General features: G+C 51.7%; 1 protein-coding gene and 1 long non-coding RNA gene across 4 annotated transcripts in view; one reads left to right on the top strand and one right to left on the bottom strand.

The window, feature by feature from the left end:
* RNF220 (ring finger protein 220) overlaps positions 1–25961 on the top strand; it is a 223786-nt gene that overhangs the window by 177757 nt on the left and 20068 nt on the right. For all 3 annotated transcript variants that reach the window (XM_073790734.1, XM_033867628.2, XM_073790737.1), the window contains 3 exons: positions 8958–9090; positions 18220–18265; positions 21780–21881. In XM_073790734.1, the coding sequence (XP_073646835.1) occupies positions 8958–9090; positions 18220–18265; positions 21780–21881 (281 nt within the window). The remainder of the gene's footprint in view (positions 1–8957; positions 9091–18219; positions 18266–21779; positions 21882–25961) is intronic.
* LOC117314487 (uncharacterized) lies at positions 956–25961 on the bottom strand. The gene is made up of 6 exons (XR_012325426.1): positions 25485–25961; positions 21732–22169; positions 17734–20526; positions 15004–16017; positions 3382–3494; positions 956–1288 (listed from the first exon to the last, which is right to left on the bottom strand). It is a non-coding gene; the product is annotated as an uncharacterized lncRNA (long non-coding RNA).

The raw sequence follows: 25961 nt of genomic DNA, 5'->3' as shown, positions 1-25961 counted from the left end.
GGTCAGGGCACCAGCCCGGCTCCTGTTTCGCAAGAACCTGGAGCTGGCAGGAGGCCATGTGGAATGGGCAATGCCTATCTGAGTCTCTGCCAGCAGAGCAGAAGGGGAAGGGAAGATGGCAAGGGCATGTGGGCGTGAACATGTCACCGCTATGAATTCTACCTGAGTGTATATGTCACGTGTCAGGGAGCCAGTGCTGTGTGAGGGGGTCCTCCTTATGCAAGGAAGAGGAGCAAGGGAGGAAGAGCATATACAGTAGGATAGATGACCAGACGAGACCAGACCACACCAGGGGCGAGGTAGGGGCAAGGAGCCAGAGAAAACCCCCTCAACGTCTCCCAGCTAGCATCTGCATCTTCTGGGGGTTTAGCAAGGTCAGTGATCACTTATTCATTCATTCAAGGAATATCTTTTGGCTCCTACTTTTACTACTACTATCCTCTTACTTTGGGCTATGCCCTCTGCTAGACACTGGGGCTCTAGCAGTAAACAAGTTACTCCCTGACCTCAAGAAATTTACAGTCTAAAGAGAGCAACAGGCACATGATAGGCAATTATAACACCGTGTGACCAGAGGTAGCGCAAGAAGCTGTGGGAACGCAGAGGATGCACCTAGTGCAGTCTGGAGGAGTCGGGAAAGGCTCCCTGGAAGAAAGAATCCAGAGTCTTAAAGGATGAGTGAGATTTAGCCAGCCTGTGCAAATGGTCCCTGCCATATCCTTTTTGGTTGCTTGGCAAGCCCAAAGCAGAGACAGATAGGCCTGTTTGGTTCCAAGTGACTCTGGAACTGCTAAAAATGTCACCAGACCACCAGCCACTGCCCTGGGGTCTGGGCAGGAGGGTGCACAGCTGTTTTCAGGGCACCCCTGGGCACTGGCGGATAAGGATGGGCCATAGCTAAATACACGTCTCCCCTCTGCCCGCCCCACCCCCACCTCCTCGATCAGGGATGCCTATTAATCCTGACAAATGATGACTTACGAACGTGTAATGCAAACTGATTCATCATACATTCAAATCCACCGCCCCGCCCCAGCGGGAGGCCCCAGCCAGACAAGTGTATTACACGGATAATGTATTTGACGTATTAATAAAACCAGCCGCATTGCTCTGGCGCGGGGACTGGGGAATGCCAATATACGATGACAGATCACATATTGATGAAATCCAGATGTTTGGAATCATAGTCTTGGGGCCTTGTTCATATTGACGGAAGGTAAAAAATGCCATCTGTCAGCATGTTAACTCTTCATGTCCCACGCTCAGCAGAGGCACCAATCACGGTTTTCTGGAGAGAAGAGAAGGAAGATGGGAATGAGTGAGAGGGCAGAGTGGTGGCTTGGATGGATGTGCTGGGGTAGATGGGTGTACTGTGGACATGATGGGTGGAAGGGACCCTTTTCATGCCTTGTGTTCTTAACCTCTCAGCAGCATGCGACCCTATCGATGATGCTCCCCCCTCCTCGAAACTCTTCCCTTCTTGGCTTTGATGACATCACCTTGTTTTCATCCTCTTCTTGGCTGTTCCTTCTTAGTCTTCAATGACTTAAACTTCCTCCACCTGTTGGAGTTACTCAGGGTTCTGTTCCAGCCTCTTCTTACTGTACACTCTGGCCCTAGGTGATCTCACCTACTCTTAACTTTTGTTAAGTATTTACCATATGCGAGACATTGTTCTAGACACAGAACATGCAGTGGTGAATGTCAGTCTTTATCTCGTCAGCGTCTCCAGTTCTCTAATTCTAGCTCTGGCTCACATATAGTGCCTACTCAGCATTTTCACAGGGTTGCCTTAACAGTTCCTCAAAGTAAGTTTATCCAAAACTGAACTCATTTTCTTCCTTACCAAGCCTACTGCTCTTCCTCCTGTTCCACAAGTCAGTAAATGGTCTAACACCTAGCCGTTGCTCAAGTCAGGCAGCTTGGAGTCATCCTTGACTCCTCTCTGTCCTTGAACCCCCATGTCCAATCCACCCGCTTCTGTTCATCTCCATCATCATCCACATCATCTCACTAGAGCAGGTCACCTTCATGTCTCACCTGAGTTAGTCAGATAACCTCCTAGATGGCCTTCCTGCACTTGATCTTGTCCCCTTAGACCATTCTCCGCTTTGCAGTTAGAATGATCCTTTTAAGATGCAAGTCTGGGACTTCCCGAATGGCGCAGTGGTTAAGAATCCACCTACCAATGCAGGGGACATGGGTTCGAGCCCTGGTCCGGGAAGATCCCACGTGCCGCGGAGCAACTAAGCCCGTGCGCCACAACTACTGAAGCCGCGCACCTAGAGCCTGTGCTCCACAACAAGAGAAGCCACGGCAGTGAGAAGCCTGCACACCGCAACAAAGAGTAGGCCCCACTCACCACAACTAGAGAAAGCCCGCGTGCAGCAACAAAGACCCAACGCAGCCAAAAATAAATAATTTTTTTTTAAAAAAGATGCAAGTCTGATATGTCACTTCCCTGCTTAAAATTCTTCAATGGCTTCTCACTGTATGTTAAAAAATAATAATAATAAGCCAAAATCATTAACATAGTTGAAAAGTCTTCCAGGATCTGGCCTCTCTTTCGTCAGCTCTCAGTGCTCTGCCCCTCACTCTCTGCTCCAGCCATACTGGACCCTTTTCAATTCTTCACTTAGGCTTTCTCCCCTCTGTACCTTCAAACATGCTGTTTTCTATCTAGAAACAGTACTTCACCATCATTGCTTGACTGGTTCCCAGTCATTCTTCAAGCCTTTGCTTAAATGTCACTTATTTCTCCTCCCAGACCAGATGATATACTCCCATAGTTCCACGTACTTCCCTTGTTCTAAGACCACGCTGGGGATGTTTGTTGAATGTCTCTATCCACAGTTAGTTCTTAAGCTCCCTGAGGGCAGAGAGTGTGTCTGTCTGTTCATTACTGCATGGCATCCATACTGTAGCAGACCCATCTTTGGTACTCAGTTGACATTTGTCAGTGATTATTGAATCATTACCGAGGTGGGTGGATAGGTAGGTAGGTAGCTGGGTATTATGCAGTGGTTAAAAGCACTGGCTTTGGAGTCAGACAGATATGGATTTAAATCTCTGCTCTGAACCTTCCAGCTCTGTCATTTCATTGTTCTGAGCTCCGTTTTCCTCATCAGTGCGACAGAGACAGATTAATTATACCTATCTCATTGGACTGTTGTAAGGATTAAATGAGATTACATATGTGCAGCATTAAACCTACAGCCTAACATATAATAGCACTCAATAAACTCTTATTATTGTTAATGGGCAGATAATGTTTAAGTGGATGGATGGATATATTGACAAACAAACCAGTAAATAGTTATATGGGTATGGATGGATAGGAAGAAGGAACACCATGGAAGCCAAAAGGGCCAGGGTACCTACTGAGTGGTACACAATCTTGATCATAGCAGGGAAGAAGCCTGGATACAGGGCAAGGCCAGGCTGGTGTCAGGATGGGGTAGATCCAGGCACAAACAGCAAACTGTGCTAGTGTCCTACGAGAGATAATAGTGACTCAGCACACAGCCCTGATTTAACTAGATCCTCACAAAAGTCCTCAGAGTTAATTGTTATTATCCCTGTTTCAGACAAGAAGAAACTAAAGCTCAGACGTGTTAAATGATTTGCCTAATGTCTCACAGCTAGTAAGAGGCAACTCTGTTGAATGTTGCTTGAAGGCTCTCGGTCACCAGGAAATGGAAGCCCTTCCGTCGGGATTGCAGGAGAAAAAGGGTGGAGCGCACACATATGTACACATAAACACACATGTATACACACGTACATACTCTTGAAAGTCCCAGCCTCCGTTGCCAGTTGTCATTAGAGTTACCCTCCCCCTCATTTTAACCCTCCCCATTCTTAAGTCAGACACCAGTCAGTCAAGCTCTGCCTTTTGTGGTCCGTGGAAAAAAGATAATGAATTTGGGGTTTCCTGCTTGAATAAACAGAGAAGCAAGAATGGAACCCACAGGCAGCAGAACTGAGACAAAACCAAACAGGCCAAGCTGGAGAGGGAATCACATGTTTGGGAGTTGCAGGGCGGGATGTGGGTTAGTGATCTAGGAAGGGAGGGTTTTCCCTTTGGATGAGACCCTCATCCTCCAGGGCCCAGTTCTGCACCAGGCCTCACTATGCAAGATGGCAGAGGAGCAGCTGTGCCGGCCCTTGAGCTGCCAGTGGTCAGCAGTTCCCAACAGAGGGGCACAACAGAGGGCTGATCCTGGACCCCAGGTACCTGAGGCCTTGATCCAAGGCTTGAGGGCCGGACTAGCTGGAGCCTGGCCCAGGCCAGGGAAAAGCTACTTGGCTGCACTGCCCCTCCTCAGCAGGCCTGTCCCCCGCTGCTTACAACCGCAGGCAGTCACTTCCTGGTGGAGCCTGGCTGTTTTCTGGTGGGGAGGTATCCCGGCAGCTCAGAAAGGGGAAGGGACCCTCTGGAGGTCCCACGACTAAGGAGCCTCCAGGCAGGGCCTGACTCAGCCCTGACTCTCTGCTCTTTGAGCTGGCGGTGCCCCATGTGAGGCCGAGGGTAGGGTCAGGCCGCTCTGCTCCCTGCTCTCCTCCTGCTTGGGTGATACCTGCGGCAGCCGGAGAGGTGGAGGTGGCAGGAGCGGCGGAGCCGGCGGCGGGGCGGCTGGAGGGAGGTGCGGTAATGAATGTGGACGGGAGGCGGAATGAGCGATCCATCTTTGCATGGGAGGGGAGGGGAGGGGAGGGGGCCGCGCGCCTTCCCCCCACACACTCACATACTCAATCAGGCGCTGTCAGACCTCCGGCCGCCTGGCATTTTGGTGAAGAATCTCTCAGCTAAAAATTGTTGTCAGTCCCATTTCCTCGTTATCAGCGCAAGGGCTGAGGCAGCGCCCGGGGATTAGCAGAAGCGGCGAGCGTCCGCACCGCCATCCACTGCCGATAACACCGGGCCTCCTGCCTCACCTCCCCCATTCATCATCTTTAGCAGTGACAGCCCGTCCCAGTCGCTGTCCCCATCCCCTCATGCTTCCCGCGTCTCCCCACGATGCTGCTCAGCCTGGCTCCTGACCTCCCTGGAGAGCTAGGCCTCCTGAAGAGGGACGGGATTCAACCTAGGCCCCTCGGACCTAGACCCACCTGTGGCCGAGGGCTTGGCCAGCTGTGGGGTGGGAGGGCGGGGTCAGGAGTGAGGAATGCTCTAGGAGAAGATGCCTTCTCACAGCCCGCCCCTGGTGGGCTCGGTCTGCCTACCTGCGATGCTGGCAGCGGTGTTGGAGAAGGGATTCCTGCATTAGATGGGCAGCTGGACTAAGGATTTCTGGAAGCCTCTCCAGCCTGAGATGGACTCCCAGACACTGGGAACTGTGGAAGGGAAGAGCCAAAGGATGCCTAGGAAGAGTAGGGGGTTGAAGACTTTGTTCCCACCCCTGCAAGACCACAGCCCCTTCCTTTTGGCCATCCCCAGCGGTTTTATGGCCCGTTTTATGGCCACTGTAATGGCCCAGGTCAAAAGCTTCAGGGAGCTGTATTCTGGGAATTATGCAAACGAGGAGCAGGCCCAGGGCCAGAGTATGGATTTTGTCATTAAACCTGGGCAGGCCATGTCGTTAGTGCAGTAAAACCCACGTCATGACCACAGGTCTCAATATAAAATTATAGGGAACACAGCAGGGGAGGGGAAGAAGGGGGCCCACAGCCATGCTGACACCTGCCATTCCAGCCCTTGAGAAAATGGGGGTGGGATGGAGGGCATAGTCTGCAGGGTCCCTCCGCTGATCCCTGTGAGTGCTATTCCTGAAGCTGGGCGCCAGGAAGAGGACCCTTCCCCAAAAGGGAAACTGAGGCCAACCTCAGAAAAGTAGAAGATCCCTGTCAACAAAGCAGATGAACTGAGGACAGGTATATGGGAAAGCTGGTGCCTGCTCCCAGGTGTAGAGGGAGGAACCTGGGCTCTAGGAAACCCTAAGAGCCGTACTTGGTATCCCAGGCTAAGAGGGGCTGAAATCCTGATACTTCCACCTCAGCTCCTAGCCCATGCCCTAGATCCTACTCTTTCTCCATTCTTCTCTCTTACCATTTCCCCTCTTATGCCCATATCCTTCCTCAGTGCTTGGTTTCAACAGCCTTGTCAGCTCTCCCTTATTCATCCTTCATGCCTGCCATCAAGCAATGCCCACCCCCCATCCCCCCCGGCTGGGTCCTACCACCGTCCTCTGGCCCCTTCCTGCCCACCCCCACAGGCACCCATTCATGCCTCCCTCAGCCCTGACCAGGGCTGCACTGACTGCAATCACTGATTTTCTTTTTCAGCTTTTCCACTAGTTTGTGATCTCCGTGAGGCCAGGAATGTGTTATCTTTATCTCTGAGAAAGAGATAAAGATATCTCAGTTTCTCATAGAATAATACCTGATGTAGAATAATTGTTTGACACGTGTTTGCTGAATGAATAAATAAATGAAGCAATGAGATCAAGAGCCAAGTTCAGAGGCCCCTGTCTAGTTCTGAGCCTCAGTTTCCCCATCTGTAAAATAAAGATAATGGCCTGCAGAATTTCTAGGGCCTCACTCACCTCTGAAATTTTCTGGCTGAATAAAGTTAGAATGAGCTTAGACTCCTCATCTCCTCACTCCCAGACCGGGACCACATCTGCTTCTTTTACTCAGAGCTGCCTTCCAGCTGTCCCCTGAGCATCTGAGGCCCAGCCACCAGGGCACATGATCAGCAGAGTCCCTTCCCTTCCTCACAGACCTAGCCACACCAACTAGAGCCATCCCGACCCGACCCTGGCACACACATAGCCTCCCCAGCTGACATCCCAGCTCTGCAAAGGTCATCTTGCTTCTGGGGCAGTTAGCTCTTCGTCCCTACCTCCCCTCCTTCCCTTCCTCTTCTCTACTGTCTCATTTCACCGTTGAGCATCTAATCTATGCCAGGTCTTTTTTCTATTGTCTATAGATTAAAAGATGGTTAAGAAACGGTCCCCACCCACAAGAAACTCACAACTCAATCATTCATTCATTCATTCCTTTGCTTCCATTCTCTGCCTGGAACTCTTTTAAGGCACATCTCAAATTTCATTTCTTTGGTTAAACCTTCTCTTTTTCCACTCCTCAAAACACACACCCAGAATGAATCACTCCCTCCTCTGAGCTCTCAGATGACCTAGTCTGGGCATCCAGGAGAGCCGTGATCACCCTCAGTCTTGTGTCAAAAGGAGGTGGGTTCTTGTGTTCAGCCTGAACTGGGAATTCCCTCAGGCATAGGGTTACTAGACTTAGCAAATAAAAATACAGGACGTCCCGGTAAATTTGAATTCTAGAAAATCGATGAATAAGTTTTAACATAAGTATATCCTGTGTAATAGTTGAGACATATTTATACGAAAAAATTATTCATTATTTATGTGAAATTCAACTGGGCATCTTGTATTTTATCTGGCAACCCTACTGAAGCAACCATCTTAGTCATCACTGGCATGGCCCTTTATCTCTCTAAAAGCTAATTTGACCCTCCCTAAGCACCAGAGGAAAGAAGAAGCAGGGAGAAAGATGTGGCCTTAAGCTAAAGAAGTCCTTCCTACAATCAGAGTTTACATGGATAGACAGGGATGTTTCTAGATGAATAGGGTTCCTCAACACTGTGCCTGTTAGCAGAGGCCAGGGGAGCATTGGCTGGGGAGAGCGGCAAGGGAGGGAGTTTAGGTATCCCAGTGGGTGCACTAGGCAACCTGCAGGCCCCTTCCTAGCACCATGTGCTCTGGTTACCATCAGGGACAGGGTGGGGACAGAGTTCAGGCTCCCAGTGGGCCCCCAAGTCAGCATAGCCAGTGCTAAACCCACGTGTGGTTGTGTATTGGGGGTACACAATTTGCAGGGCATTTTGGAGGGAAGAGCTCAGAATCTGTTATACTCACAGAGGCCAATGAGGTTATCCAAGTGAGACGGAGTGAGACCTGAACTGGGAGAATGTAGATTCCAGGAATATTGAAGCAGAATGGAGAGGACTTGGTGGTTAAATGAATGTGGGAAGGGGAGTAAGGCCAGGGAGGGGGCCGAGGGCGAGGCGAAGGTTACTGGCTTGGGTGACCAGGTGAATGCAGGTGTCTTTCACTGAGAAGAGCACTGCTGAAGAGGGCGGGGAGGGGAAAGCGAAGAAGCTAAAGTACTCAATTCTGGATTGTAGAGTGTCAGATTTTTGTGGGACATTCAGGCATTTATGTCCATTAGGCATTTGGATATAGGGGTCTGAAGAATACGGGAGGGATCTGGCATAGAGAAATGGATTCTGGAGTCGGCAGGGCACAGGTGGGATTGATGGCCATAAGAATGAACAAGATCATCCCAAATGCAGAGGGAGGAGAGGAGAGGCCATGGAAGGAAGCATGGGGAAAAGTGAAGAACTGGGAGAGGACGCCACCCTGGCAGTCACCCAGGTCCTTTTCTGTCTTTCCCACTAAACTGTGAGCGCCTCGGTTTCAGGGACTAGATCGGATTATATTCTGTGTCCCCACCACTCTGCACCAAGCCTGGTTCAGTGAAGACATCAATGTTTGTTGAATGACTGCAGGAAAGAATCCCCTTTCTCCCTCTTTTCTTCCTTCTCCCGCTTTGGGGAGTGTGAAAGCAGTGAGGCTAAGGTAGAGACAGAGAGGGCCCTGGATACTCTGGGTGATGGTGTGATTAAACAAGACCTGCTTCACTAACGTGCGAAATGAAGTGATCAAGGTTTGATTGCACAGAGCATTGATTGCGTCCTGATAGATTTCCGAGAGGGGCAGCTGGCTGGGGAGGTGCCGTGCACAGCCACAGCCTCTGGAACTGCAAAGCTGAGTGATGTTCATGGGCTCTGAGACCCTCAGGCTCACCCTTCCTCTAGGCCAAGAAGCCCTAGGAGGTAGCAGCCGGCTTGGGGTGGAGGACTGGGACAAGGCACTTCCCTCCACATATAGCCCGGCTTATATGTCTGTCTCTTCTTCCCTTACCAGGTAAGAAAAAGGCAGCAGCACTGTTTGACAGCCAGGCCCCTATTTGCCCCATCTGCCAGGTCCTGCTGAGGCCCAGCGAGCTGCAGGAGCATATGGAACAAGAACTGGAACAGCTGGCGCAGCTGCCTGCCAGGTAAGCCACCTGACGGGGAGCCTGCCCGCCGGAGGCCTCCACTCGGGGTTCTGGCCAACAGGTCCCAGCCTTTTGGCACAAAGCAAGGCCCTGCTGCCATTCTCCACTCTGCTTTCAATCCTCAGCTCCACCACCTGAATGGTGCTGCCTTTCTCTTCTTGCTCTGGTTTTGGAGATGTGAGGAGAGTGATCCTCAGCCTCAAAAGGGCACAAGAGGAGCTGGAAAGGGGAGGAGCCTCAGGGCAGGGTTACGGAAGCAGGGCCCGGGCCTGGCAGCTCCCCCAGAAGTGCAGCCTGGGGTTGCCATCCACCTTCTCTATGAATCTCAAGGTCTGAAAGGTGACAATTTTGAGAACGTGCTCAGGCGTGTCCCCCCTGCTCCGCCCCACCTCCCTTGTCCCTGCCTGAAGGACTGAGCAGAGCCTCCTCCCGGGCCTTGTGGAGGAGCTATGGTTGTTAAAGGCAGCAGAGGAGGTGTGTAGCAAATTACCCCAAAGCTTAGCAGTTTAAAGCAACCATTTCATGATGCTTGTGGAATCTGTGGGGTCAGGAATTCAGACAGAGCACAGAGGGGGTGGCTTGTGTCTGCTTCATGATATCTGGGGCCCCAGCTGGGAAGACATGGTGGCTGGAAGCTGGGATCGCCTGGCTGCTTCATTCACACATCTGGTGGTTGATGTTGGCTGTCAGCTAGGATTTCAGCTGGGGCCGTAACCAAAGCACCTACACATGGCTTCTCCTTGTGGCCTGTGCTTCCTCATAGCATGGCAGCTTAGGGCTCGAAAGCAAATGTTCCAGTCAATGAGATGGAAGCTGGACCACCATTTATAACTTAGCCACAGAAATCACTTAACATCACTTCTGCTGTCCTCTCTTGGTTGAGGCAGTATTAGCCCACCCAGATTTTAGGGGCAAGGACATACACCCCACCTTTTAATGGAGAAGTGGCAAGCTTCTATTACAGAAGAGCACGTGGGATGGGAGACATGGTCATAGCCATCTTTGGGGGAAAGGGGAATACAGTCTGTTCCACTACTCCCAATCCCACCCCTTGTTCAGTTCAAGTCACCAGACTTGACTGATCTTCCTTCCTCTACCCTCTCACCTAATCCCCCGTGCAGGGTGTAGGGGACCAAAGGTGAATCAGAAATGGTCCCATGTAAGTTGGTGCAGCCAATATGGAAAACAGTATGGAGGTTCCTCAGAAAACTAAAAATAGAGCTACCATATGATCCAGCAATCCCACTCCTGGGCATATACCCAGCCAAAAGTGTAATTCAAAAAGATACATGCACCCCTATGTTCACAGTGGAACTATTCACAATAGCCAAAACATGGAAACAACCTAAATGTCCATCAACAGATGAATGGATAAAGAAGATGTGGTACCTATATACAATGGAATACTACTCAGCCATAAAAAAACAACGAAATAATGCTGTTTGCAGCAACATGGATGGACCTAGAGATTATCATACTAAGTGAAGTCAGAAAAAGAAAGACAAATACCATATGATATCACTTATATGTGGAATCTAAAATATGGCACAAATGAACCTATCTACAAAACAGAAACAGACTCACAGACATAGAGATCAGACTTTTGGTTGCCAAGGGGGAGTGGGGGGGGAGTGAGGGAGGGAGAGGGATGGACTGGGAGTTTGGGGTTGGTAGATGCATACTATTACATTTAGAATGGATAAACAACAAGGTCCTACTGCACAGGGAACTATACCCAATCTCCTGGGATAAACCATAATGGAAAAGAATATAAAAAAACATGTTTCGGGCTTCCCTGGTGGTGCAGTGGTTGAGAGTCCACCTGCTGATGCAGGGGACATGGGTTCGTGCCCCGGTCCGGGAAGATCCCACATGCTGCGGAGCGGCTGGGCCCGTGAGCCATGGCCGCTGAGCCTGCACGTCCAGAGCCTGTGCTCCACAACTGGAGAGGCCACAACAGTGAGAGGCCCGCGTACTGCAAAAAAAAAAAAAAAAAAAACATGTCTCTGTGTGTATAACTGAGTCACTCTGATGTACAGTGGAGATTGGCACAGCATTGTAAATCAACTACACTTCCATTTAAAAACAGAAGAAAGAAAGAAATGGTCCCACCCTCAGGAGCTCATAATAGCAGAGTAAGGAGAGCCAAGCACTAGAAACCCTGAGGGATGGAGACTGCTCTACAGGAAGAACAGGAGCTGTAGGAGCATCGAGGAGGCAGCAAACCCAGCTCGGAGCAGAGAAGGCCTCCTAAGGGAGGTGAGGCCTGGGCTGAATTTTGAAGGCCAAAATACTAGTTGCTGTGTTACAAATTCCTCCAAAAATCCATGGCTTAAAACAGCAAACACTTAATATTTTGGTTTCTGTGGGTCATCAATTCAGACACAGCTTAGTTGGGTAATTGTGGGTAGTTGGGGGTAATTGTGGCTTCTGGCTCAGTCTCTCATGAGGCTGCAGCCAGGATGTCAGCCAAGGCTGCAGTCATCTGAAGGTTTGACGGGGGCTGCAGCATCCGTTCCCAGGTTGGCTCACTCGCATGGCTGTTGGCAGGAGGCCTCAGTTCCTCAACATGCAGGTCTCTCCACAGGGCTGCTTGAGTTTCCCTGTGACATGGCAGTTGACTTCCCACAGAGGAAGTGAGCCAAGAGAAAGACTAGAGAGGAAGCCACAATGCTTTTTATGATCTAGTCTGGGAAGTCATACACTATGGCTTCTAATGTATTCTATTCTACTCACTAGAAGCAGGTCACCAAGTACAGCCCACACTCAACAGAGGAGAATCAAACACTATAAGCTGTTGAAGGAGAGAGCACCAAAGAATTTGTGGGAATACTTAAAACTACCACAGAAGACTATACTAATGATGATAATAATAATCCTGGTGAACACCGTGTGCCAAGAACTTTATATTATGTCAACTTATTTAACCTTCACGACAACCACTGAGCTAGGTAAAAATTATTAACTCCATTTTACAGATGAGGAAACTGAGGTCAGAGAGGTTAAGTGACTTCTCTAAGTTTGCACAGCCTGTGAAGTGGTAAAGATTCAGACCCAATCAATCTGACTCTGGAGCCCATGCTTTTAACCACTCCCGCCTCCCACACACACACACGCAGGACCAGCCTAGAACAGGCAGGGAGTGAAAGAAACACTCTTCTGCAATTGAGTTCCATACCTTGGCTATGCAGGAGTGTTTCTGGGTAATTTGCTCCCAGTAGAGGACTTCTCAACAGGAACTAAGAATAGAGGCAGAGATGGAGGGACCCGCAGAGCCTTGTAATCTCAGTGCACCCCTAAGGGTCTGGAGAATGAGGGCCAAAGCTCTCTTTCTGCCTCTTCCTTGGGGGCCACGCTACAGCCTAGTCCTTGTGGCCCCATCCCTGCACTGCCCAGGGCATCCACTTCTGCCCACAGAAGTGTTCCACCCCCACCCGTGACCCTGCACCAAACACTCCTCCCTCACGTCCTCTCAGAGCATCCCCTACGTCCACACCCTTCGGCCCACGTCCATTCCCTCACCCGGAGCCTTCACATCTGCCCCGCCCCTCACCGCCATGTCTTGCGTGCCCCACTTCTGTGCCCCTCTCGTCCAGGCCCAACCCAGCACCCCCTAACCCTTGGCACGTCCCCCCTCCTCAACCCGGTGTCTGACAGCCGGACAGCGGGATCTGCACAGCAAGTGAAATTCCCGTCGGATCGATAAAGCCGAAGCGCTGGCGGCGACGGGTCGATGGTTTTATCTGTCTCGGCCCCGCGCGCCCGGCGCGCTGACAGTCCGACCGGCCGGCAAAGGCGTTCAAGGGCAGCCGCGCCCTCCGCCCCCTCCCCTCTTCTCTCCCCCCCCACCTCCCTGCAGCCGCTGCACCCACCGGACTGCAGGCTGGACCGGTCCGCCGCCGCCCTTGTGATTTATCTGGATTTTTAATTGGAAAAAATTTGCGAATTAATTGATTTCAGGAACTTGCCAATTAACATTGTAATTGGGTGCGTGATAAATTCCCAAGGAGCGTGTCATCTCCCTCCGGGCTGAGGGCCGTGGCGCCTGGGTAGCTCGGGGAAGGACCCAGCCTTGGATGCCCTTGCCCCGCCCCTGCCCGCTCTCTAGGAGGCAGGAGAGGAGAAGTGGAGGTTGCGAGAGGATGTGGCACCCGGGCTCCCTCCCTCCTCCTCTTCCCACCATCAGCGCCGAGCTTTAAGCAGGTATTTCACAGATGGGGAAACCAAGTCCTGCAGGAGGGCAAAGCTTGTGTGTGCATCACTCACAGAGTTCTGGTCAGAGCCCAGATGAGGGCATCCCCATCCACGGCATGTGGCCAGCAGCTTCTTCCCCAGCTCTCCAATTCTCCCTTTCTGTTCCCTTCTCTCTGCTCCCCTCGCTTTCTTTGCTTTCCTCTTCTCTCCAGTTGTCCCCTCCCCTCTCTTACCCTGCCTTTGCCTCCTTTGCCCTCCTTCCCTTCCCTCAGCCTAGCCAGCTCCTGAGTCTGTGGATGCTGCTGCCAGGGTGCCTCTCCATCACCCTCCCACATGGTTGGTCCCAGAGGAGCTCTTCTGGGTGGGCCTGTTGTGTGCTCTCTGCCCCCTTCTGCCCAACAGCACAGAGCAGGCTGCTATTTTAGACACACCCAAGGGCTCACACAGAGGAGCAGGGACCTTCCAGCTCCCAAACTAGGGCTGGCTGTTTTTCACAGACACAGGCGCAAATGTATGTCCACAACATACAGGCACACGCACACAGCCCCATTCCAACACACAGATGTGCTCACACCTACCCCCTAAAAGAACCACTTCCCACATATGCTCATTCCCACAGGCACAAGGGCACACAGACACAGGAAGAAGAGTCAGAACTCCCACTGGCAAAGCACTTACACTTTTCAAAGCACTTTTCCATTAGAGATCAGAGGCTGTGCCCACACACCCTCCCTCACCCCATCTTCTACCATTCCCCCTCTCAGTCCTGCATAGGAACTCCAATAGGCCCCAGGACTCGGCTACCTAGAATGAGAAGGGCAAAGTTAGACTGAGGACAGACAGTGGAGAGCCTTCGATGCTGGAGGGTGGTCTTGGAGGTAATGGGGGAATTAGAACATCAGTGAGCTGGAGAAGCCTATCAGAGAGCTGAGCTGTAGGAGAATCACTCTGGAGGCCAGTGTGGGACATGATTTGGGGGTAGAAGCAGGGAAGCAAGTGAGGAGGTTAGGCAGGGTCCAGGGGACATGTTGTGAAGCTGATCTAGGACAATGGCAGTGGCAGTGGGAACAGAGAAGGAATAATGAGAGACTGGTGGGGGGGGAGAAGCAAGAGAACTTAGCTGATTACTTGTGGGGTACTTACTAGGAAGAGCTTTCTGACTTGGGTCACAGGAAGAGTGATGATGGCAGAGGAGCAGATATCTGAAGGAAGGAGGGGACAGCGGACAGAGCTCTGGGCACGCTAAGCTTTCTCTAGGATGGTGATGGGGTGGAGACGATGTGTACAAACAGACAGGCAGGAAAATAGATGGGGGCTGAAGGCTGAAGGGTAGGTCAGGGAGTGGCCCCCAGTCTTCTCTGTGGCCTTCAAACAGGAGTTTCCACCCAGAGAGAGGAAAGAGCCTTGGATGCAGGAAGATTGCACAGAGCTGAAAGGAGGGCTTGGCTTGGTGGGGCCTGAGCTCAGAGACCTTTTCCTGGAGGCTTCCCTACTTTGAGATCTAGCCTGTAGGCTGGGAAGCAGGATCTCTGGTCAGTGCTTTAAAGGGGCTGGAAGGAGCCAGAGGGAGGCTGGGTGACTCTAGACGGGAGGCGGGGTGTGGAGATGGCAGTGCCCCCACCCCCACTTAAGCCTTATTTAAGGCCTGCCTCGGTGTTTGGTTGGGTAATGAACTAGATAAACAATTCCCCAAATAGATTAAAACGAAGTGTAACTTACAAAGGCGGCTGGTGATGATGGTTTATTCCCGGGCAGCACACCATTTCTTTATTTCCAGGGATAATTCAGTGTAAATCACCTTAATTAAAAGTGTCAGCCCAGCCCATGAATATTGTACTTAGGAACGCGTTTCCTGGGTCCCAGTTATAATTTAAAACCCATGGTTCACTAGGCAGCGAGTGACTAAGAAGGGAGGAAATCGTTGGGGGCGGGCTGTGGAAACAGGGAGGGACGAAGGCAGAGCAGAGTGGATGGGCTGGGCGGGAGCCCGGCTGCCAGCAGCTCAGGGCTCGGACTCTCTTCTCCAAGGTGGGCCCTTCGCCAGACTCCTGTGTCTGGGGGAACCAAGCACACTTGGAGGTAAGCAGGTTGCTGGAGGAAAGGTAGGGCAGTGGGGCGCTTGCTCAGGGAGAGGGAAGGAGTCTGGCGTAGTACCAGTCCAACTCGAGGGAAGGGGAAGAGGATTGCCAGGAAAAGATCCGTAGGACTGGCAAAGGGAGAGGCTGGACATCCTGGCCCTAAACGTCTCCATTTCTATTCACCGGCGCAGTAAACTAAAGCCCAGAGTCAGAAGTACACTCCCCAAAATGAAGAGAGAAAAAGAACTCAGAGCTCAGCCCTCCATCCTAACCCCTGAGTGTCTTTAGGAGGCTGTGTGGCCAACCGAAAAGCAGCACTTTGGACTCCGTCAGACATGAACTCAAATCCCAAACCCTGCATGGGCTGTGTGAGCAGAGAGGTGTCACGTAGCCTGCTAGTCAACTTTGTAAAGTTTTTGTGAAGATTTAAAGAGATGACACATCTAAAGTTCCTAGCCCATGCCTGTCATGTGTGGTGGGCACACAATAATTGTTCATTCTTTCCTCTTCTGTTTCACCCTGATCTTGCTCGGATAACACTCAGACTTCAGTCCAGGGGTCTGGCGAGAACAGTGTCATACAGTAGATGCCTCAGTTCTGCACCCGTTAAGTCCAGGAATGGGGCTGGCACAACGGCGACGTCAGCACTTGTTGACTGAGTGAAGGAAAGATAAAAGTAACAAACTCGCACCTAGCAGTTCCTCAAAAGCAGCTCAGTTTCCTCTCTGTATCCCTGGTGCCTGGATCAGGAGCAGGACCATGGGGACCATTTATGAACAAAATGGCACTGACTGGAACCCAGTCTGGTGGTCCTCTCCTGCCTGTGATGCCCCCACTGTGTGATCAGACAGGCAGACGGCTGTTTTTTGTTGTTGTTTGTTTTTTCAACATTTTGGCCATGTCCCGTGGCGTGTGGGACCTTAGTTCCCCGACCAGGGATTGAACCTGCGCCCCCTGCAGTGGAAGCTCGAATCTTAACCACTGGACTACGAGGGAAGTCCCCAGACAGCTGTTTTTACACTCAGATCTTAGCCTCAGCCTGCTGCTGCCAAGCCTTCTGGACCCTGCACTGTGATGTACGTGTCTGCTTGTGTGGGTGTGTATCCATGTGTGTCTACATTTGTGGGTGCACGTGTCAGGTGTGTGTTGGCGCACGTGGGTGTCTGTGCATGCTTGTGTGGATGTGGGCACAGCTCTTCATCCAGGCCTGGGTGACAGTTGTGAATGTGTTTTTAAGGACACATCTCTGGGAACAGGACTCTGTGTGCCTGCACCTCTTCGTGCATGTCTGAGCCTCCAGGTGTGACCACACGTTGACAGAATTATAGACAATGGATATGTGTGTATCTGCCTTTACACCAGGGTTTCTCAACCTCAGCACTACTAACATTTGGGGCTGGATAATTTTTTGTTGTGAGGGTCTATCCAGTACCCTGCAGGATGGTTAATCCCCTCTACCCACTCCATGCCAGTAGAAAACTCCCCGCCCCCACTTCTGACAATCAAAAATGTCTCCACACGGGGCTTCCCTGGTGGCGCAGTGATTGAGAGTCCACCTGCTGATGCAGGGGACACGGGTTCGTGCCCTGGTCCGGGAAGATCCCACATGCCGTGGAGCGGCTAGGCCCATGAGCCACGGCCGCTGAGCCTGCGCATCCGGAGCCTGTGCTCTGCAACGCGAGAGGCCACAACAGTGAGAGACCCACGTACTGCAAAAAAAAAAAAAAAAACAAATGTCTCCACATGTTGCCAATTGTCCCCTGGGGGGGCAAAATGGCCCTGGGTGAGAACTCTTACTTTATCCAAATCTGCCTATGCCTTTGCTCACATATTGGGTGTGTCTATACCTGACCCAGTGTGTGTTCCCTGTGTATACACCACCCGTGTGTGCCCGGGTGCGTCTTTTGTGCTGTGTGGATCTCTTGGGTGTGCTCTACCTGTACACCTTGTATGTGCATCTGTGTGGGGACCCTATGTGAATTGGCTGTATTGCCTCCTGTGTGTATCAGCCAGCGCCTCTGTGTGCATGTAATATTTCTGTGCGCGTGATAGCACGTAAGTGAACGTGTGAGCACAGATGTGGTGAGCACAGTCGGGGTGGCAGGGAGGGAGGGCCAGGAACAGGGATATTAATGTTTCTGAAGTGGATCTGATTTGATACGTCTTGTTCCATTGTCAGCATCTGTTTAGCGGGGATTTGTAATACTTCGTGGCTCTGGATCACTCATGCTTAGCGCAGGATTTGGCCTTGCATACCAATTTTGTTATTAAACACAGTCCTCGCCTCCCCCACAGCCCATCCATCACCTCCCACCCCTGCTCCCCCCACTCTGAGCCGCCCACTGTATTTCAGGGCCCAGCTACCGCCCACCTGCCGCGCCTGATGCCGGAGGGCCTGGGGCTGACAAATTGAATCAGGGGGAGATCATTCCTGGCCTAACGCAGTTTGCAGCATGTTGGAGGGAAAATTGACAAGAGCCATGTCAGTTCTATCACCCCAATCCCATAGGAGCTAAGAGCAGGCTGAGGACTGGGTTGGAAGGAAGGGGGCAGGACAGGAAGAATCCTCAGGGCTGATAGGAGCAGTCAGGTAAAGCCCCTTTCCTCAGATCCACGAGACAGCCTACCATGCCTAGTGTCAGTACCCCTGCCCAGGAGCCCACTCTGGCCCCTGGCCCCTGATGGAGGCTGAGTGAGGCAGGGCCAGCTGGGGCTGAATGGGCTGGGTGGAGCTTGGCTGAGGGGGGCTGGGCTAGGCTGGCTATGTCTTCTCTCCTTGGGATCTTCTTCCTATTCTACTCTTACACGCCCTGGGCAGCAAGTGGAATGGTCACCCTGTTCTCTTCTTTCTTGGCAGTAAGAATTCCCTTCTGAAGGATGCCATGGCTCCAGGCACCCCCAAGGTAGGTGGACAATTGTGTTTTCCTCCAGCCCATCCTAACCTAAGCCCACTCAGAACTGGTTCTTGAGAAAAAGGAGCTCTTCTTGGATCCCCAGCTGTTTTCAGGGTTTGATCGTCAGCCTGAGGCCTCGGGCTGCCCTGTGCACTTGAGTACATATGTGTATACATGTGAGTAACAGTATGCTCACCTGACTTTCTCTTCTAGTCAGGATGGGGTCAAAGCCAAGAATGACCTGGGGGTGTGGGGGGACCCAGACACTAAGTCTGGGGAGACTCAAAGGAGGAAGGTGAGCTGTAGCAGGTAAAGAAAAATATAGAAGTGCAGGTCAAGACAGGTGGTGCAGGGCCTTAGAAGCCAGACCATGGGGTGTGTGCATGTGCTTTGTCCCGAGGGCAACAGGGAGCCAGAGAGGATGCTGGGCTCTTTTGGGGAGACAATCTGACCCTCTGAACAGACACTATGGAAGGGAAGCTTGAAAGCATCAGATGGAGAAAGGAAGAGTTAAGGACAAGTGGCTCAAAGGAAGGGCCAGAGGCCTCAGCAGGATGACATGACTTGTACCAAGAACTCCCATAGGTGGCCACACAGGTAGATGGTACTGCATCCCCAAAGGTGATGATGTTTTGAGTGGGGACCTGGGGTTGGAGGACTAAACGCTCACTCACTGAGTGTCCTCTCCCCCACCCCTCAGTAAGGTGGCATCCTGTCTTATAAGTTCTCACAATGACTTGTAAAAGCAGAAATCCTCAGCCCTTTCTACCGGGAGTGAGGAATGAGTGCTGAATGGATACATTTTTTTTTTTGGCTGCGCCACATGGCTTGCAGGATCTTAGCTCCCCAACAAGGGATTGGTCGAACCCTTGGCAGTAAAAGTGCGGAGTCATAACCACTGGACCACCAGGGAATTCCCCAGAATGGATGAAATCAGTAAGGGAGTGTGTGTGGAGAGATCAGAGCAGAAGCCAAGAAGAGAGTCTGGGACTCCTGTGCTGGGGGTCAAGAGAAGGTCCCAGAGCCAGGGAAGGAGCAGAAGAGGAACAGTGACGAGTGAGGAGGGGCACAGGAGAGCATGGTGTCCCAGGATCCTAAGAGAAGAAAATTCCAAAATGTCTGGGCTGGTCAGCAGTCAAGCAGAAAAGGGCTAGAGAAGGAGGCCATTGTATTTAGAAGTCTTAAAAGCACTGGTGACCTCTGAGAGAGCAGTTTTGGGAAAAGGAGCCAGAGTGACAATCTTACTTCCAGGGGGTTGGCCTGTCTCCCCTGCAGGCCCTTCAAAAAGGTGGGAGTGGACTCCACATTTTCATTCAGGAATCACTCAACACAGCAAGCTGGACAGAGGAGGGGCAGGGAACCTAGCCCAGCCCTGGACTGATGCAGGCCCTGGCCAAGGAAGCAAAGCCCTCCCAGCCCTAAAGAGAAAAGGCGTTGGGGGACAAGTGGGGGGCCACACTGGCGGAGCTTGGCCCAGGCTGCAGTCGCCAGTGGCTATGGTTAAGGCAGGCAGGTCACGGACGTGCTGCCAGGTCAGCCACAACCACTGACCCCTGACACCTGAGCATGGCCGGCAGGCTGGGGACTGGACCCCAGTGAGGCCTGTGTTCAAAGCACAAACACAGACACGATCCACGTCCACACCTGGTTCCCCACATACACAGATGCACACCCACCTGGCCCCGTGAGAATACTCATACAGGAAGTCTTAAATATGTGCAGATTCCTGCAACCACCAACGCGGGCTCATTGATAATCAGACTTAGAGGCAAGGGCCACCGCTCACCCACTTCTAGATACAGGCTCACGCCCCCAAAGCTGCCTGTCTCAGGGTCTGTCCTCAGCCTGGAATGGGGCTTTAGGGAAGCAGGTCATGGGTAGAAGAGGCACGAGGTAGAAGTTTCAAGCAAGAGACTGAGAGGACAGGGAGGAGGGAGGGAGGAGGAGGAGAGGGCGAAGGGGCCTCAGACAAGATTGATGGCCTCGTTGCCATTAAGAAAAAAATTAGCCGGTGGCGGCTATCATATTAAAGGGTGAAGAAGCCGTGAATTATTTTCTTAAAGATCTTATCGCTTACAATGATAATTTTACCTTCCAAAAGGCCACTTTTAATGAGGCGAAGAGCCAGGCAAAAAGTCATGATTTAATGTGGGGATTTTTTTTTCAAAACACATTTTACTGCTTTTTGGTCCATGTTTAAAAAGCGCCAGTGACCTTTTTTTATTCCGCTTGCCCCAGGTGTAATGCTGAGGCCTCTCAGGGCTTCTAACCTAGAGAGAATGAAAGAGAGCACACAAGCGTGAACTTTCTCATGATGGGGGGGCAGGGGCCCCACGATGCTTCCCCTCCTCAGCATCCTCCTTGGGACCAGAGAAGGAAAGGCCATTGCCTGAAAGCCTCTTTTCCGAGCTGGGGGCCAAGGCACCCACTCGGCCTCCCACTGGGCCTGGGTAGGTGAGGAAGGGGCTCCAAGTTGCAGGGAATCCCATCCCAGTCCCTGCCTGGCCTCTGCCCTCCTCTGCTCTTGTGATGAGGCCGAGTCAGGGAGCCCTGCCAGACCAGCAGCTGCCCCCCCTTCCCAGGGCCCTCGCCTGAGGATGTGCAGCGTGGCCACCGCATGCAGGTCACATCCTAAGGCTCAGTCGGAGATGAAGGATAAATGGCTGCTCCATCTTTCCCAAATTGCTTTCTTTGGGCTGTCAGTGGCGATTTGGCATGGTTTTCTAAGCTGGGGAGGCCTCCTAGGGAATTGTATGCTTCCGGCTCTGGGCTGTGCAGGCTGGAAAAGGTGGGGGGGGGGGGAAGTATGGATTGCTTTCAGGCCTCCAGGCCCCAGTTTGCAGTTGAACAGGCCTTGGCAAGAGGCAGCAAGAGCAGGCTGAACGTGCCATGTGGTATTTAGAATTGCGGTGCTCGTGTACAATTTAAAGCAGGCAGTTTATTAATCTAAACTGCGGGCATATGTAGAAGAGCCCATGCAGGATTGACATGGGGGGATTAATTTTGCTGGGATTTTTGCTGGGGTCATCGCCACAGCACAGGGATAAATGGAGCCAGTGTACATCCCTAGCTGCACGAAGGAAACTCTTACACACTATTTAATTTACTGTCTCCATAGCGGGGCTGCCACCAGCCTGTATTAGGGGCAGGCAGGGCAGCAGGGATGTGGCTTTACCCCCAACCCTTCAGAGGGGTCCCAGAGTCTGCTCACTATGGGAGAACAAAGCCTATATATAGTCTCAGCCCACTGGGAGGCCTGACCCACTGGGACAGAGATTCGCTGGGGTGGAAGAGGTTGGACCCTCTCCAGGGGTCTCCACCCATCCCTAGGATCAAGCTATCCTTTCCCACAACCAGACTCTGGGGGGCCTGACCACATGCCTTCAGAATCTCAAGCGGTCTCTACCCCTCTGCCCTCCTTTTCTCTGCCTCTATCCCAAAAGCTCCATAGGACTGGACACTCTAGGGAACTGACTGTAGGTCTCATTCAGCCTGAGGCCACGTGTCCTTTTTCTTCTTCCAGTCCCTCTTGTTGTCTGCTTCCATCAAGAGGGAAGGAGAGTCTCCGACAGCATCACCACACTCGTCTGCCACCGACGACCTGCACCACTCAGACAGATACCAGGTGAGGAGGGGTGGGATGGGCCCTGCCTTATAGGGCAGGCCTGGGGCTAACTCCTCCCATCCTCAGGATACAAGGGGAAAGGCCTGAACTGTGTTTGGTTCCCTCTGTGTCTAGTGCTTCTAACTGAACCGAAAGGCACAGGTGTCAGGGAATGTGCCGTAAATAGATGGATTTTAGGGAGAGATGCCAAGGTCACCTGGGCTCAGGTGGGCTCTTTGGGAGAGATGCCAAGGTCACCTGGGCTCAGGTGGGCTCTTTGGAAGCATCCCAGCCATCTGGAGGTCTCCTCTAGGGTTCCGTTGAGAGAGAGAGACAGAGAGACAGACAGAGAGAGAGAGAGAGAGAGAGAGAGATTGCCTGTGAGTGCCTTGGGCATAACTACACAATCCTAAAACATCAGAGCAGGAGGGGGACCTAAGGGTAATATCCCAGCTTATACAGACCTTATTTGTGGTAGGAAGGAGAAGGAGCTTCCCCCAGAAGCTTCTGAGGAGAGACAGAGCCCTCCTTCAGGAGCCCCAGTCAGAGAGCAGAAAACAGGGCTTGCTCTAAGGAACATGCTATCCAAATGGCAGCATGGCTTCTCAGGGAGCCCTTATGTGAACAGGGAAACACAGCCCTGACTAATGCAAAGAGACAAGGCAGCAGGGACCTATCATCTGGGGTAGAGAACCAGGGCCACTGCTGGTACACAGGAAGCCTTTCTTGGAATTCGAGGTCTTCTCTCTGGGCACTTTTTCCTCCTAGCTGACACAGCCTGGCGTCAGGGTGCAGAGTTTGGTGAGTGGAATACGGAGTGTGGGCTGTACACCAGCTTCAACTAGCACCTCCTCTGCTGGATGCCCTTGTCTGGGACTCAAACTGCAGAGCCCAAAGTGCCAGCCCTGGGGAGGGATCCCTGCTCTTGTGAGCCCTGGTTTGAGAAAGGCAGTCAGTCCTCACCCAAACAATCCTGATTCAAGATGGAGAAATGACCCAACTCTAGGGGATTCTGGGATAGGGAGACAAGGCTCCATCCCAGAGAATTCTATCCCAGAGGGAGACAGAGCCCTGCCTTCAGAGGCGGATCCTCTCTATTTCAGCCCCAGCATTCAGCTCCACTATTTGTTGAACTAGGGGAAGAGTAACCATCAGGCATAGGCATGGCATGCTAGGCATAGGCTAGGTGTGCAAAGGCATGGCACCAAGGCCTCTGTGATTTAGAGTCAACCTTTCCAGCTTCCATTTCTAATACTGCCTTCCGTGAATCCTGTGTGCTGTGCTCACCAGATGAATGCTAACCACTCGTTGGCTGTGCCACTCCTTTCTTGCCTCTCTGCTTTTACACATGCTGCTTTTAACCGGGTTATTTTACCCCACCCCATCAAATTTCTATTTATCCCTCAACAACCTGCCCAACTTCCCTCTGCTCCAGGAAGCCTTTCCGGATTAGCTTTCTCTTCTCATGACCCCTTCATGCCCATGTTATTGCCCTGATCATCTTATATCAACACCCATTTAAGTATGTTTCCATTATCTTCTAGTATATAACAATCCATCCCAAAACTTAGTGGCTTAATACAACTTATAATCTCTCATGATTTCTCACGATTCTGTCAGCTGAGTAGGCCTTTCCTCATTCATTAAGCTCATTCAGCTAGAGGACTAGCTGGCCTAGAAAGTCCAAAATGGCCTCACCACATGTCTGGGAGATTAGGGACCTTGGTTTTCTTCCATACGGCCGATCATCCTCCAGGAGGTTAGACTGGCTTCCTTACTTGGCAGTCTCAGGGCAGTGTCATGCCAAGAGGGCGAAGGCCAAAGCTGAAAGGCCTCTTGAGGCCTAGGCTCTGGAACTCACAAAGCTAACACAATCAAGGGATGAGGAAATGCAGCTCTTTGATAGGAGGAGCTGCAAAGAATTATGAACATACTTAATCTATCATGATGAGCCTGACTCTTGCACTAGACTGACAGGCTCGCCAAGGCCCCTTCTTTGCTCCCTTCCTTTACTCAAACACTTATCTAGTACTCACTCATGCTCAGCCCAGGCTCCCTGCCTTCACGGGGTTAGATGTGCAAATAGATAATTACAGCCCAGTGTTTTAAGTGCTATGAAAGAGAAAATCAGAGTAAGATTCACAGAGGAGGTAATGACTGAACAGGATGAGTAGGAGTTCACTTTGGTGGACCAGGAAGAAAAGATATTCCAGATCAAGGCAACACTATGTATGTGCAAAAGGCAGAGAGGTGTAACACAGAATGATGTATTTGGGGACCCACTAGCAGTTCAGTTTTGTTAGAATGTAAAACACAAGGGGAACTGGTAGAAAGTGAAGCTGGAATCCCCTGATCTTTACACAACACCTGGCATGTAGTAGTTGCTCAATTATGTTGGACTGTTTTTAAAAAATCATCAAACTTGGCCCTGAAATCAGGAGGTACTGGTTTCTGGTTTGGATTCCCATTTCCTTAGCCCCTGCTGGGTTACCTAACCCTTTAACCATTACCTCACTTTACCCTCATAGCAACTGTGCAAGCTAGGATTCATTGCCCCCAATTTATAGCTAAGGAAACAGGCCTAGAGAGAAGAAGTGACTTTTCTAAGAGCACATATATTATAAGTAACCAAGTCAGGATTTGAACTTGAGTTTGTCTGGCCCTGAATCCTAGATTGTTTCTCAGCCCTGCACTGGGCTTAGGGGCTTCCCTCATAAATATCCTCCTCCCCACCCCACGGATTTCTCCTGCATGCCAGACCCTGTTACTGGATAGAGATGACCTCCCAAGTAGAAGGGACAGGTCTGTAAACAGTCAAAATATCCAAGTTCAAAGGAAAGCCAAGGGACTGTGAAAACTCAGAGGAAGCAACTAACCCAGCCCTGAGGGAAAAGCGAAGTCATCCCAGAGTCCTGTAGGATGAACAACAAACAGTTATCCAAGCAGGGAATATGGGTGCATGGAGAATAATATAGCCCAAAGTCCAGAGTATAGGGTGCTCAAAGAGCTACAGGTGTGTCAGGAGGGGAAAAGGAGAGAGCAGGAGTGGCAGAAGAAGAGTCTGGAGAAATAGGCAGAGCACGTCAGAGACGACCTGTATGCCACGGTGCAGATCTCAGTGGAGAACCACTAAAGGATTTAAAGGGGAGAAGAGGGTCAATTTTGCATGATACAAAGATCACACTGCATGTACAGTGGAAGATGGGTTACAGGGAGAAAAGCTGGAGATGAGAAGGCCAGATGGGAGACAGCTGCAAATTTAGAGAGCTCCTAAGATTATGAACCAGAGCAAGGACATCCAAGATAGGTATAGTCACTGAAGAAACACGCAGGGATGGCTGGCCTGTGCCCAGCGCTGTGCCGGGCTCTGGCTTCACCCAGGACTCACACATGGCCCCATACCTGGAGTGGTCAGCCCACCGACAACCATTGGTACAAGCCATACTGAGAGTAGAGATGGAAGTAGAGAGAAAATGATATTTTTCGGTTAGGCCTGGAAGGGCGAGAAGGAGATACACAGAAGGGGAGATAAAAAGATGTAGGAGACCTTTAGAGGTAGACTCTGAGATGAAAGAAGGCTTGAGTGTGAGGAACTGAAGGAGGGTGGGGTCAAGGACGACTCACTCTCAACTATCTGGTGTGGGCACACCAGAGTGGATGGTGGTATCCCGTTAGAAACTGAGAATCCTGGAAGAAGGCACTTGTTTGAGGGATGCTGGGTTCCACTTTGGCCGCGTGGCTGTGCGTTGCCAGTGGCAGCTCCAAAGGTTGTCCAGAAGACAGGTGAAACGTTGGGAATCCTCTAATATCGGGACTGATGAAAGGCTGGGGACTGGGGAAGAGACAGTTGGGACTCGCGGTGAGACGGGCCGCTGCGATCAGGAAGTCCTACGCTATCTCCCCAGCAAAGGGGTAGCCGCGCGGGAGGCGGGAGCCAGGCGGGGTTCCGGGACGGAAGGAGCCCCGCGCTGGGAGGGGCCGTGGAGTAGGGTGGGAGGACCTCGCAGCCACTAAAACCCGGGCGGGTTGGCTTTGCGGCCGGTGGGAGGGACCCCAGGGCGGCCTCAGCCTGTTGCTGCCGGAGTGCGAGCCGCTGTTTCC

The sequence above is a fragment of the Tursiops truncatus genome, chromosome 1 (genome assembly GCF_011762595.2).
Source record: "Tursiops truncatus isolate mTurTru1 chromosome 1, mTurTru1.mat.Y, whole genome shotgun sequence".
NCBI lineage: Eukaryota > Metazoa > Chordata > Mammalia > Artiodactyla > Delphinidae > Tursiops > Tursiops truncatus.
The sequence above is the reverse complement of the archived record's forward strand: the minus strand, read 5'-3'. Positions and strand labels throughout refer to the sequence as shown.